This window comes from Periplaneta americana, chromosome 9, assembly GCF_040183065.1.
Source record: "Periplaneta americana isolate PAMFEO1 chromosome 9, P.americana_PAMFEO1_priV1, whole genome shotgun sequence".
In the NCBI taxonomy this organism is placed as follows: Eukaryota; Metazoa; Arthropoda; class Insecta; order Blattodea; family Blattidae; genus Periplaneta; species Periplaneta americana.
This window is the reverse complement of record NC_091125.1, coordinates 95,531,745-95,547,194: the sequence shown is the minus strand read 5'-3', so window position 1 is coordinate 95,547,194 and position 15,450 is coordinate 95,531,745. Positions and strand designations below refer to the sequence as shown.

The 15,450-nt window shown below is 35.1% G+C and overlaps 2 protein-coding genes across 2 annotated transcripts in view; one reads left to right on the top strand and one right to left on the bottom strand.

Moving 5' to 3' along the window:
• Positions 1–48: 48 nt before the first annotated feature.
• LOC138706292 (uncharacterized) lies at positions 49–13,507 on the bottom strand. Its single transcript, XM_069835404.1, has 3 exons — positions 13,309–13,507; positions 1,508–1,630; positions 49–802 (listed from the first exon to the last, which is right to left on the bottom strand). The coding sequence occupies exons 1-3, from the start codon at positions 13,415–13,417 to the stop codon at positions 711–713; spliced, it is 324 nt and encodes a 107-aa protein (XP_069691505.1). The 5' UTR covers positions 13,418–13,507; the 3' UTR covers positions 49–710.
• Positions 13,508–14,820: 1,313 nt separating this feature from the next.
• ATP7 (copper-transporting ATPase 1) overlaps positions 14,821–15,450 on the top strand; it is a 248,616-nt gene continuing 247,986 nt past the window's right edge. Inside the window, exon 1 of the mRNA XM_069835393.1 lies at positions 14,821–14,957. The gene's annotated coding sequence lies outside the window, so the exon portion shown is untranslated. The remainder of the gene's footprint in view (positions 14,958–15,450) is intronic.

The following is a 15,450-nucleotide window of genomic DNA, read 5'->3' as shown; positions in this document are numbered from 1 at the left end:
ATGATTATATTGTTTACAATAATATCAGAAAGAAAGAGAGACCGTACATTAGTGTAATCACATAATAAAATTATTTATTTAAATTTACCGTATATGCAATGAATACTAACATCAAGTCATGTATAATGATTGAAGTAGTTAATATTCATATTATTTCTTTTGACATTACTATGGTTAATTTGTTTTAACTGTTAATGCTCCCAACTACCTTGAAATCTGCAAATGATTTAGCTGTTTCAGAAATCCATAAACCAATTAAATAGTAACTAATGTGTGTTAAAGTTCTGTACTAATGGAAACGTATCAATTTCTGACTGCATCGTTTTTTTTATGCTTAATTCAGTTTAAGAAAGGTTGCTGATGTAAATTTTCTTGCTAGAAATTACCGATATGTTTATCATGCAAAAAATACCATTCAGAACAAAGATCTTAATGACTGGCCATTCCTTTGTACAACCCTGTCATATAGTCTGTTTCTCTTTTTTGACTAGCCTTTACAAATCCCTAAAATGTGTATTATCTACAATATTGTTACAACATAATATTTACAATGCATGTTACTTATGTTATTTTACAAAACTAGGTACAAATTTGTCAGATTTTGATGAATTGTTTGATAATAGGTTACAACAAAACTTAAGTGATGTTATAAATCCCTGAAAGTTGTTATTATTGCATTTCACTCCTTTCAAGGAGAGAGTATTTAGTCATCAAGTGCGTTTTTCATATTCATCCTTTGATATCTGCTTTATGTTAATATTCTCCTCCTCTTCTTCCTTAGACGAAGATTTCTTCTTAGTAGCTGAAAAAAAGATGAAATCTATTATCTGTAATAAACATTTTGAGAAATACCTTTTTTTTTTTTTTTATAATACCAAAACAATTTTGGCCAAACTGTCTGTTTACATAATATTATGATGCTGAAAAAATCGATTTTAAGATTTTCACTAAAATAAACTTTTTCAGCATCCTTGTTACAAAAAAAAAATGGCGTTGGTCATGCCATCTGTCTCTATGTACGAGAAGTTCTAAATTATGGAACAGTGTAAGTCGATTTATCCAGGAATTATGTACATGAAATGTTAATTACTTAAAAAAAAAATTAATGGGGTATTATTTGGAATAAACACACAATGGTAAATTGATCCCAGTGAATTCTGTAGTTTTTTTGTTATGTTTTTGTTTTGCTACACGTAATAAACTGATGAATGAGATGGTAAAATTAGTATCAAGGAAAAAAAGAGATAGATTATAAACAAAATTATTTATATTTTTCTTTGCGAATTTTCTGTGTTTAATCTACTACTGAAATGATTATGAATATTGAAATGGAAAGTGACTGTAGAATGATGGAGGGATGTGGGAGAACCCTGAGAAGAACTGTCTTTTTTTTTTTTACATGAGTACAAACTTTCAAGTGTGTTTAGACCTAATGTTGTGAGAGGTTTCCTTGACTCACAGATTCGGGTGTATCCAAAAATTTGATAAATGGTTGCAGAGAAAATACCTGTAATGAGTTTGGCTGCTTCTTCGGGCTTAGTGGGCTTCTTGCCAGCACTGCCAACCCCCACTCCAAATGCGATCTTATAAACAGGCAGAGGTATTACAGTGGAGGACACAGGCACCAACACTACAACAGGAGATAGGCTTTCTGAGAGTGTTTAAGAAGGCCGTGCACTGATCAGCCAGTTTCTCGGCTATTATATGCTTTTCCCAAATAAATCATACTTTTTTCAATAGAACTATTGCACATACTATAACTGAATTTATGTACATTTGAATGTTACCACTGCGTTTGCCTGACATCAGGTTTGTTCCAGCAAGCAATTCAGAATGTGTCACAAACTATAGTCCCGTCGCTCTAATTTCCGGCAGCCAATCGCGTTGCAGGTCAGCTACATTTAAACGTGTGTGTCTTGTGATTAGCTGATTCATTTCTTAAGGCTCGATAAATACTTAATATAATCGCCCGCCATTTTAGCTCTTTCGTTGGCGTTCACAGAAAGCATACGAAGACATTATTTGCCGCTCAATTATTTGCTGAATTACAGTGCGTTTGATTTATTATCATAGGAGCTACAACATGATAATGTTTAACGGTGTGGCAAATAGATTCCTCGTATGGTAGTTCGGCAAGGTAAGAACAAAAATGGCGAACGATACTACCTACCTAGACTTTATAGACCCTTCACTTTCTAAGATGTAAGCAAAGAGGTGGAGTCACGCCGGAAATAACAGTGTCGGGACTATAATACCAAACATCTTTCAACGCATGTGCTAGTTGACTTAGTTCGGGAGTTTACATGTTTGAAACCAATTTCACTCGTTCTGGACGAGTTCTAAAGCACGTTGGAACAGGAAACTGGAAGTTCAAAATCAGATCAAGTCTTGTTGGCACGCACATCAAGATATTGTGCATGAGAGGCAGTTCAGAATCGATTATGAAAACCTATCAGGTTTGTTTCTACAACAGTTTCCAACCGTCATGAGCATGCATACATTGACTTTACCGTTCATACAGCGATAAATTCAAACTCTGACTACTTGTTTATTGAAGCCAGGTGTTATTGCAGCAAATCCAACCATCATCAAACCAATTCCTGATAGTCGGAAAAATTTGGGATCAAGTGCAAACCAATCTCAAACCACAGTGACGCATGAGCATTAAGATAGTTATGCATTACTTTTATTCACGTGATTGGCACACACGTACTTTTTTCATTAATATTTTATGTTTTCATGCTTATCTGTATTTGGTGATTGAAATATACTGTGAAATTTAATAGGGAACATCATAAATATACGAGATTAGTAAATTATTTTACAGTATATAAGCGTTCGTACAGAGATGGTTTGAAATTAATTTCAAATTGATCATCGCTGATCATGCGCAATAGTCGAGGTTGAAAAGTTTCAAACCATCACAAACTCGCTGCAGAAACAAACCTATCATTATACAGTAGAACCTCGATGAATCGCTCCTGTTATCGTCGTTTTCCCGCCTTTTTCGTTGGCTTTTTTGGTCCCGGAAATAGTCCCATATAAATAACGCTATATTTTCTCGGTTTCATCGTTGAGAAATCACGGCCCCAACGCAATATTTTCCCGCATCATTTACTTTGAAAAGCGAACTTTCTGCTCTCCATTATTATCTTTAAAGCAAGAAGATTGCGATCTCGAGACTGTGTCAAACTTCGCGGAGATGTGCAAGATATATTACGCCGCCATGATACGTGATTCGCCGTCTTAGTGCAGCGCGCGAACTCTCCATGTGAATTTGGTATAGTCTATTAACACGGAAATTAACTACTACGTGTGTGATCTGTGCTACGAAGACAGACATTAGATTCTGGAAAAAAAAAAAAAACGCAATTTTAAAGGAACTTATTGATTAGTCCGATTTTTCCACAAAAGAACAATATGGAGGTAAGTTAAACACTTCATATTATTATCGAATATATTACGCAGTCGTCTTGCCTAACGAGATTTGTCGTCTTAATGCTACGACTTGTTGAGAGTCTGCTGCCCTACAACACAGACGCCGATCTCTACAGTGACTAGTGTTTCTGTTCATTGTTTATGTTTAAATGCTTAGACACGTACGTGAGAAGTATCTTTGTAGGGCCACTGAAGAACTAGACAAGTATCGGCATTATTTTCATGCAATATGGTATAGGCCTAATTTGTGACAGTATGGTTTAATGGAAACCAACCTACTTTAAACAGTAGTATTAATTTTATGAGAATGGATTTGTGGTAACACAACATAGCTGGATTCTAAACGTGTCATGAATCTAGGTTCATGATTTTAACATATTCTACTTAATTTCTATCAAAATTATCAGTAACGATCAACATTTCGTAAGGACGTAAGGAATTGCGCACTAATTTCTAGCGTGTACGTAATCCTCATCACACGTATGGCTTAGTATAATGGTGTGCTGGAGGGCTTAAGGGTGGGCTCCAACCCAGATCACATATATAACAGATTGATCATACCTATGTTAAAATCGGTAGCACTTTGAAGAGAACAACCGCCAGGATCGCCACCCGTCCGCCGTAAACGAACACGAGATGGCAGTACAGTCGCTAATGCAATTCAAATGGGAGTTATGACGTGACTCCTTATGTAACAACTAGATGACAGTATAGTAAACTTGACAAAAGTTGTTACCGTCAAAGACTACAAGCCCGAGCAATCTGGGTATATATGATCTAGGGCTATAGCCAGTGAGCTCTATCATAGATCATAGGTATAGTATGATCTAGGGCTCTATACTATACTGGAGGCATTACTCAATGCTTTAAAAGCGTGACGCGAATGCTGAGCGCCAGAGCGTATTACTATTAGAGTCGGGCAGACTGCCTCATATTATCGCCCGTTCTCGGTTGCGTAATCACCGCAGTCTCGCCCAGTGCGCGAGTACCTAACGTAGCCAAATGACTCATTGATAGAGAACACGAGATTCTCTTGGTCCCGAGATTACCGATACTAGGTCATTCCCGACAGTCTCGGATGTCTATGCGGGACTCTAGTAATGATAAGAAAGCAGTATCGCTCGGGCCATGCTTCTATAGGAAGCATTGGCTTATACACTTCCCGATTCTTTAAATATATATCATGTCGTAGCTCCTATAATACTTAATCAATCGCGCTGTAATTTTTTGGATTGATAGCTCAATGTCTAAGGAAAGCATAGAAAAACAAATCGAACTGAAAATCTTTTTTGGAAAGTGAAAAAAAAATATATATTAACTTCGATGGAGATTGATCTGTTCAGACTTCACCGCTGGTAAGCGGCAAACTTTTTTGTTTTTCACGTTAGATGGGGGGGTCAAAGCGAGAGAAATGTTGAGAAAGAATGGAAATTACTTTTAAAAGTGATGGCAACTCAAAATTTTTACTGGTTCTCGAATAACGGCGAGTTAACCTGTTAGCGCGGGACTCATGACTCAAACGTTTGTTCCTTAAAATTTGTACGGAACCCTTCAACGCTTGAAAACTCGTTATTGTACGGATGGTATTAAATGGTATTTTAATACAGGTAGTTGAAAATGAGGCTATACTCGTATAGTCCAAGATGGTTTACACTTTACAGTAATTAGGCTATCTTTTATAACAACTAAATAAAAAAATTGTTTGTAACACAATGATATGAAACATGAAAATATCAAAAGCTGGTTCACAATAAACCGAGAACGGAAACGGCAACGAGAACTAGAACGGAAATATTGTTAAAATAAATGTATTTAAAGGTAAGCACTCACAATTAACTATTCTGAATGCTCACATTTAAATACTGTACATTTATTTTAACATTATTTCCGTTCTCGTTTCCGTTCCCGGTTTATTGTGAACCAGCCTATACTATAGAAAACTACACTTTCTATTGGTGTGCACGTTATAAATTATTGTTACAGAACAATCATTATTGTATTCTAGCCATGTTACAATATAAAATTATATAGGCCTATATGGTTTATAATAATTATCCTATATGTTATAGGAACGAGAATAACAAATTAAGAATTAATCAGATTTCTAATACTTGTACCGGTACCTAATGATAACTTACAAGACAGCAATAAATAATAACCATCATAATAATCCTGATAATCATAATCTTAATCATCCTAATGATTACGATAATGATGATGATGATAACAGTACTAATAATAATAATAATAATGGTATTATAATAATAATAATAATAATAATAATAATAATAATCGCTGTAGAGTAACGGTTAGCACACCTGACTTTGAAACGATCGGCTTCCGGTTCGAATCTTGGTTGGGACAAGTTAAGTCTGGTTCACAATAAACCGAGAACGGAAACGACACGATAACGGAAATATTGTTAAAATAAATACATTTAAATGTGAGCATTCACAATTAACTTTCACGTTCCTGTTTCCGGGCTCCGGCAATCTTCTCGTTAATTGTGAATGTTCACATTTAAATATATTTATTTTAACATTATTTCTCGTTGTCGTTTCCGTTCCCGGTTTATTGTGAATCAGTCTTTACCTGGCTGAGGTTTCTCGCCTCAACCCATTGAGAGCAAATGCTGGGTAACTTTCGGCGTTGGATCCTGGACTCATTTCGCTGGCATTATCATCTCATTCAGACGCTAGATAGCTATAGCAGTTCATGAAGCGTCATAAAGGAACTAGGTAATTTAATAATAATAATAATAACAATAATAATAATAACCCTCTTTTATTCTCTGTTGTTATGATAAAGCGAATATAAATGACACTCAGGAAGAAACGCAGAATAAATATGGGGGGGGGGGAAATGCCTGTTATTATTCGGTTGAGAAGCTTTTGTCATCCAGCCTGCTCTCAAAAAACTTGAAAGTTAGAATTTATAAAACAGTTATATTACCGATTGTTCTGTATGGTTGTGAAATTTGGACTCTCACTTTGAGGAACAGAGGTTAAGGGTGTTCGAGAATAAGATTCTTAGGAAGATATTTGGGGCTAAGAGGGATGGAGAATGGAGGAAGTTGCACAACGTAGAACTGCACGCATTGTACTCTTCACCTGACATAATTAGGAATATTAAATTCAGAGGTTTGAAATGGGCAGAACATCTAGCATGCATGGGCGAATCCAGAAATGGATATAGAGTGTTAGTTGGATGGCCGGAGGGAAAGGACGTTTGGAGAGGCAGAGACGTAGATGAGAAGCTAATATAAAAATGGATATGATGGTAGAGACTGAATTAATCTTGCTCAGGATAGAGACCGATGGCGGGCTTATGTGTGAGCGGCAATGAACCTCCGGGTTCCTTAAAACGCATTTGTAAGTAATTATGATCAATTTGTGAAAGGATCTACTCTATTTCGTAAATCTGTCCTTCCCCTTGCAAAAGTGTTTCCATTTCACATTCAGCATTTTATCAGTTGGGAAACAAAAATATCTTTTGTCAGAGCCTCTGGTCCTTTATAATAATATAAATAAGTATTATTTTATTTCGTCCTTACACAGCGCAATAATTACCCATGCTGATGAAGATGCCCTTGCATTACAACGAAACATCCAGATGTGAACGCGCAATATAATAATAATACAGTCGTGTGATATCCATTACTATAGCGTATACAAAACACTATCGAATGATTAAATATGGAATGTCAACAAAATGCTGATAGCGAGAAAGTATATCATAGCTCCAACCATAACTTGTTATTGTTTTAGACTAGCTTAGGATTAGGTAACGGCTGAAAATGCTGCATTATTTTGCTTTTCCGGAAAGGCAATAAATAGTTCATTAAAATAGTGTGACTTCTGTAAGAATGTCGACAATCATAATGTGCTGTATTATTGCATACCACACTGCTGTGCCTTCTTAAATTACTTTATGAACATTAATATTTCAGAAAGAGTCACGAATTGCAGTGATGAGCGGCAATTAAGCCGGCAGTCAGTGTACGCATTTCATAACGATAAGTCGGCCGTGCGATAACAGGCCGGGACCCGGTATTCCTCGTTCCCGAGAGTGCCAATCTCGAGAATACGATTCTCGGAACTGGCGTTATCGGCCAGCTAGTCTCGCCTACGAGAACGAGCGGGAGTAAGAGGCTGTTTGCCCGACTCTAATTACTATCTCTTTTTAACATAGTGTTGTCCTTGTCTTTCTTGCAGTGAATGCTATCGTACACAATAACGGTATTTTATTGCTTACTGCACATGTGCAACATGAACCACACGAAAGACTCATTGAAACAAATTAGTTAGAAAGAAAGAACAATACTCTCTCCAACATGGCAGTTACAGTTACGCTTTCAGACAGGAAAGAGCATTGCGGTGGTGCCTCCAGTATAGTATAGAGCTCACTGGCTCCAGCCCTCCCCCCCCCCCAACACGAAAATGAATATTAGGTCTATATGAATGATTATTATATACTGTATTGTTCATCACGAAATAATAGTAATTGTTTAAATTAATGCAATAATGACTCCATAATGAACGTTTCAAGAGTAAGTCTCTGTTGTCCACCGATGTGGAGTAATGGGTAGCGCTTCTGGCCGTGAAACGAGCGGGCCCAGGTTCAAATCCTGGTTGGGTCTTTTTCTGTAGTTTTCCCTCAACCAATTGAAGCAGAATTTCTGAGTAACTTTCGGCGTTGGATCTCGGATTCATTTCGCCACCATTAATTCACATATCGTCATCATTCATACAATAGCCCAGGTTAAGTTCACAGTGCAGCATGCTGTACTTGTACAAGAGCACGGCCATTGGGCTACCCAGTCATTCACAGAATAGGAGTGGTAAGCACAATAAGCCTCAGGCTCGGGTCCCTCCTTCGTACAAGGCAAAAAAAAAAAAGGTCTCTATTAGTTTACTGCTGTGGAATAATGATTAAGCACGTCACCATGAAATGAGTGGACCCAGGTTCAAATCCTGGTTGGAGTTTTTTTCCGGGGTTTTTCCTCAACCAATTGAAGCAGAATTGCTGGGTAACTTTCGGTGTTGGACCTCGGACTGATTTCGCCATCATTAATCCATATATCATTATCATCCATACAATAACCCGAGTTAAGTTCACAGTGCATCGTGCTATACTTGTACAAGAGTGCAGCCGTTCGGCTACCCAATCATTCATAGAATAGGAATGGTAAGCACAGTAAGTCTTAGGCTGCAGTGCAAGCCTTTGGGTCCCTCCTCCGTATAAGAGAAAGAAAAACCTATTAGTCCACTGCTGTGGAGTAATGGTCAGCATGTCTGACCATGAAACGAGCGGGCCCAGATTCAAATTCTGGTTGGGATTTTATCTGGGTTTTCCCTCAACCAATTGAAGCAGAATAGCTGGGTAACTTTCGGTGTTAGACCTCAGACTCATTTCGCCATCATTAATCCACATATCATCATCATACATATAATAGCTCAGGTTAAGTTCATGGTGCAGCGTGCTGTACTTGTATGAGAGCACAGCCGTTCAACTACCCAATCATTCACAGACTAGGAGTGGTAAGCACAATAACCTTCAGGCTGCAGTGCAAGCCTTTGGGTCCCTCCTCCATACAAGAGAAAAAAGAAAAAAAAAAAGTCTCTCTTAAGGACTTCTTTGATTCAATCTAATGTGAAGAACATTATAATTAAGGCATTGCATCAGTATTTGTCTGTCTGCCCATTGAGCTAGCTGTTTATTATTGCAATCCTATACTTCAGCACCAGCGACAAATGCAATCTCTTAAATTGTTTAATTGAAATTATGAGTCGAGTTTGTTGTGAGTTTTATTTAGTGGCTATTAGCAGTCGGATTTTGGAGTCAGTCATACATTCTTACAGTTTATTGTCGAGCTTAGAACTGCGTGTTAACAGTACAGTAAACAGTACTTGTATGTATGTAGTATGTATGTTGTCTATAGAAATCTACACATTTTGACCGATATTTACCAAATTTTGCACACTTATAACCTTCACAGCCAAGGAAAAAACCGACTGCATTGGTTTGATCCCTCAATCACTGAAAAGCAGTAATATTTGGTTCGTGGATACAACTGATGGGTATTTTTTTTTTCTGTTTTGTGGAACAGGGAGGGGGACATTCTTTGATACGAAAAAAAAAAAGAAAAGAAATGTTTAGTTCACGAGGGAACCCCATAGGGTGAGTTATGTAGGAAGAATATCTGAAGTCCCCTAATCAAAGTACAATTTGATATCCTAGGATTTTTTGTGGTGTATAATATAATTATGAGATTGATTTGTCTGTTTTCTGTTTTATCCCTGTTTTTCCCTAAGTGGGCACATAGGGATAAAGAGGTGGAAAATAAAAAGGTCTATCAATGTAAATAGTACACCCCACCCCTGCGCCTCCCCCCCCCCCAATTTGAAAGTTCTGGTGCCACCACTGATGGTGTGAGAATTGTTAAAACTCTTATTTTTCTGTTTACCTCAGTATTGTTGTCTGAAATTCAACTCAGAATTCAGGCGTAAATGTGCACAAAACGAAAGCTAATCACAGAATATTTCCTCCAAGAAATAGTGTAGATAGCATTCTCATAAAGGCGCATTTAGTGGAATCAATAATCATTCAGTTGTTCATTTTATATCCTGTTTATGTAAACCATAGACTTCTTTATCGCAAGTTTACAAACTATAATAAAATATTACGAGATATGTCCATTATGATTTTACATTATTTAAGATAATTGTTAAAAATTAAATGCATCGATAGTGTGGTATTTCTCTCTTAAATTGTCTAGGGAACAGTGGGGTGCATCCGTAACTCTGTTGCGTCTATTATAGGCCTACGTCTAAATATGGTAATTTTTATGGTTTCCCGGTATCATTTTCCCGTATTTATCGCTTTTGTCTCTGTTCCCATAAAAATGATGGATCGAAGTTTCACTGTATGCGGTGGAAGAAAATGCCTCTCATTATAATTTTCAATTGTGAAACTTTAACTTGTAAGAGGTGAATATAACTGAGAAGGAAATGTCCCTTTCCTCATCTCAAAAAATTGTTTACAGATTATTAAACCTGACTGAGGGACTATAACATTTATACAAATGAAAGTGTAAGTAAGAGAATACTAGAAGTTAATAATATATTTAAGACTACCTGCATTTTTTCTTTTATCGTAGGTATCTAATGTAATCAAATTATCATAAACATCATTATCCTTTTGTGTGTTAGAGCCTGTGCCTAATAGTGTGGCCATTTTTGGAGTTTGTTCCGAAAGTGGAGTATTCTGCTTCCGATTCTGGCTGCGTGATTTTTCTAGTTTCTCCAGTTATTTTTTTATAAATTCTACAATTTTATTGGTTGCATAATTAGCTTTTCTGAATCATCTGATAGCTTTTAGTAACTAAAAGCGAATACTCAGCAAGGTTTTAGGAACTAAAAGAGAATAAATACTCAGCAGTTTTTCTTATGACGTCATTAATTCTGTTCCTATCAGTCTTTGATTAATTCATTTTATAGTCTTTCTGTCTTATACATATGCTAACAATGGCCGTGTTGATGTTTTGTAAATTCTTTGCCTCATATCTTTTTCACTAAAGAGGATTTAAGCATTTAATTGGTAACTTCATATTTTTAAGTCTTATTATTTTCATAGATGTCTTTTTCTTCACTGTGATATTTCACTGCATAAATAATTATAATGCTAGAGGCACGATTACAAAAAAAAAAAATTATTAATTTTTGCAAAGAATTCAATCTTGAATCCTCTTTGGCCAAGCTTGACAGATCTAAATATTCAATCTATCTTCTGAGAAATCACATAGAAAGTAAATTAATAACACAACAATAATAATTATATTTCTCACTAAAATTCTACGCATTTACTAATACTTGTATATTTGGCAATCTTTGTCCTTCAGGGCAACCCCTATTTTAGGGGAAGTTTGTTTAAATTTAATAATACTATTACTACTACTACTACTACTACTACTACTACTAATAATAATAATAATAATAATAATAATAATAATAATAAATGCTAGCATAAGACCATAACAGATCCGCTAGGACATGTGACAGACATGATGATGATGATGATGATGATGATGATGATGATGATGATGATGATGATGATGATAGAAAAGAATGTTATTGAAGTCATTGAACAAAAAAGATTAAAATGGTTTGGACACGTGAAGAGGATGAAAAATGGAAGAATACTGAAGATGATGCTGGAGTGGACTGTGGTGGGAACGAGAAGAACAAAACCAAGAGAACAATGGATGGATGGCGTCAGAAGGAGTATGACTAGGAGAGATCTTACTGAAGAAGATGCTGAGGATAGAGATTTGTGGAGGAGGAAAATTTCTTAGAGTGAAGGATAACTAATGTATTGTAGAAAAATCCTAATAATAATAATAATAATAATAATAATAATAATAATAATAATAATAATAATAATAATAATAATAATAATAATAATAATAATACCGGTAATAATGTACCTAGCAAGTTTTATACTAGTTAAATAACAAGGTGAGTATAGTGAAAAGTTACAGTAATTACTCTTATGACTTAAACTTTCTAAATTGGAGGGTGCTATATTATAGCTTTTTAATTTGTAGCTATGCTATTCCTACTATATTATGTAAATGAGAAAAATCGATAAAATAATCGCCCTGAGTGGCACAGTTGATATAGCACTGGCCTTCTGTGGTCGAGGTTGCGGGTTCGATCCCTGCCCAGGCCATTGGCATTTAAGTGTGCTCATGTCACTAGATTTAGTGGCATGTAAAAGAACTCCTGTGGGACAAAATTCCGGCACACCAGCGACACTGATATAACCTCGGCAGTTGCGAGCGTCGTTAAATAAACGATAATTTTTTTTTTTCGATAAAATACATTTCTTTAAATTCACGAGTAAGAATCTTTCTATTAGTGTCACATGTTATTGCTATCATCTGCATCATAATTACGAGTATTATTATTTGTCGTGAGACTTTTTGTTTTCTTGGGAAATAAATTAATAATTTTAATATTAAATTCAATGCAACAGAATTTAGTAAGTTACTTTTCATTTTTCGCTATTCCAACCTTCAGTACTTTCAACAGCATAGCACATTTGCTATCTATTCCCTTCCCCCCCCCTCCTCGATACATTCTGTTTTCTCTGACATGACATTAAGAATACACTTATGTCATTACTATAAGCCTACACAAACAGATTTCACTGTCTGAGATAAATTAGTTATGAAAAACTTACGCTTATTCACAAATATTTTTCTAATTTAATTCGTAAACAGTTGGAAGTTTTATTGAACTAATAGTATCCATAACATTGTGACAAATTTAATAACAGTCCACTGGTACATAAAATAATACAGAACTAAAAGCATTATAGTTCAAGGTAATTTTTTGTTCTTTCAGCTCCATTATGTGGAAATAAATATTCATTCATAATTTTCTGCCTTCCTTTTAGTGTCTGCATATGATCCATATATACCATATATTATGCTTAAAATTAGATTCAGGAAATGAAATTCTTGTTGCTGTTTTCCAGCTGCCAGATATATACTTATCCATAAATCCTCTTGTCTGCTAGTACAGTCAGCAAGATCTTGTTTTATTTGAAGATCATCTCCGTTCATTCATTTCCACTTTTCCACATTATATTCATGTCCCTGTTTACAACTTACGGTAGATTGCATAACACTTGTATTTATCTAATTTTCAAAACACTGCACTTTACATGTGGTCATCTGTAATATTCTATTCACTGTAATGTCATGAAATGTAAATATTAAAGAGTTTACAGCGCAAATACAATATAAGTTATGATCAACGACAATGAATCAGCAAACTAAATGTCTTAAAATAATTTTTTGTTTACCTGGTTCCAATTTATCATTTTCATTTTTCTTATAAATGGTTGGTTTCGAATATACAACTGTCAACAGGATATTGACACACAACAGCACCCAGATTGACGACTGTTTCATTTTGCACCCTTCACATAACACTGCCTTGCTCTAACTGAAATTACTAAAATGGGAACGAACCTAAGAGAAAGTTGTTCAGCCAACGTGAGGCTGTGACCTACCTACACCCATCCATAGTGACCGCCTACAACATGTACAGGTTTGATAAAGAGAAAGTGCAACATGAGAAATGTGGGAAGGGGGGAAATTCAAATTGGAGACCAATGTGTATCTATTCAGCTGCAAAAAGCAGGATAATAAAATAATAAAGATGTAGAAGGATACATTTAATATATTTAATTAAAGTAGATAGTTATTTTATTACCGAATGACATAAACAGTGCGCGAAATTCAAATACTAAGATAAGTGTTATGCACGTTCGTTGTTGAAATAATTTGCATTATAGAAATGCGTACTTAAGTAAATCACTGTAATGTCATCTTGTTCTGGCGGGAGAAGATCCTCTGTAGTGAGGAATATTCCAAATAATAATAATAATAATAATAATAATAATAATAATAATAATAATAATAATAATAATAATAATAATAATAATAATAATAATAATAATAATAATAATAATAACAAAATTTGTATTTAGGTAGGATTATCTGTAAAAGTGATTTTGGGAATAAGTACTCGTATATAAAGAAACCCAAAAGCTGTATGTGCTTGAAAGAATTTAATTACATAAATGTTGTAACGATTTATTTCTATTAATATTATTTAATATCAGCGAAAAATATGCAAGTTTCTTATGTTGCCATATCTCTCTTGATCACGTAGTATTACTCAAGCTAAGGACCTGGGAAGTACATTTCAGCTTATTTGATCAAGTTCAGTCGCAATACAAGACTTTTGTCCGTCCTCTTTGTAGACACAGTACAGACATAACTTCAGAATTTCTCCATAATGTAAGATAAAAGTATAAAACCAAAATAAGTGCTGTATTGTGTGCGTGCGCGCGCGCGCAAGCACGCACTCTCTCTCCCCCCCCTCCCCCCCTCTCTCTCTCTCTCTCTTCACAAAATTGAAAGGGATAGAATTAAAATTCGTTGGTAGGACTCTTTAAAAAGTATAAATTTCTTTTATGCAGCTAAAAAAAAGACTGTAGGAGAAAAGTGCTTTAGCTTCTAATAAAGCTCTTATGAAGAAGTTTCAATCATATTATCGTAAAATATTGGTGCATTTTTTATTGTAAATATTCCTCATTCATGAAATTTACTTAAGGAGTATACTTTATAGTTTCTTCTTGGCAATAGAATAACTAACTGTAAATGCAGTGATGTGACCTTTAAGAAGAAACAAGACAGAATTCTTGTCTATGAGGTCACCATTTGGACCAGCTGTTACAGCAGGAATATTTTATGAACACAGCTGTACATGTAAAATGCAAGGTGCGGAAACTTCAAGGCTAGTGACAAGAAACACGGGAAGAAAATAATGAAACAATAGTGAGATTTAGTTATGTACGCATTCCTACAATGCAAATCACTTCAACCATGAATGTGCCAACACTTGTCTTATTTAAATTTCGCGCACTGTTGACGTCATCATTTGGTAAGAAAATAACTATATACTTTAATTAGACATGATACTAAACTCTCATTAGCCACTGTCTTTTAAAACGGCTTATTATTTTCAAGTTAAAGATCGACGAAATATGTGGTGTTACATATATCAGTGTTCATTTTTTAATAAGAGAGAGTAATATTACCTACCATATTTAGAAATTAAAATGCTCTGAATAGGCCCTATAAATATGTTATACTGTAATTCAGCAATCAAAGGCACATACGGTATTTTAATTGTGGATTTCGTTATAAAATTTTGTTTCCTTTTACAGAAATCTTGTCATGTAGATGACTAACAGCATAGAACAGAAGTTTAGAGAATTTCGGCTGTCTTTAATGAAGGCTAATGTTCAATTTTTTACCAAGTATTAAGGACTTTCTTAAACGTGAGACAATATAGGATGATTATATTAAATTCTAAATTCATTCTCCTTCAGTAATGTACGTTGGGAAACATAATACACGTTTTTAGTTTAAAC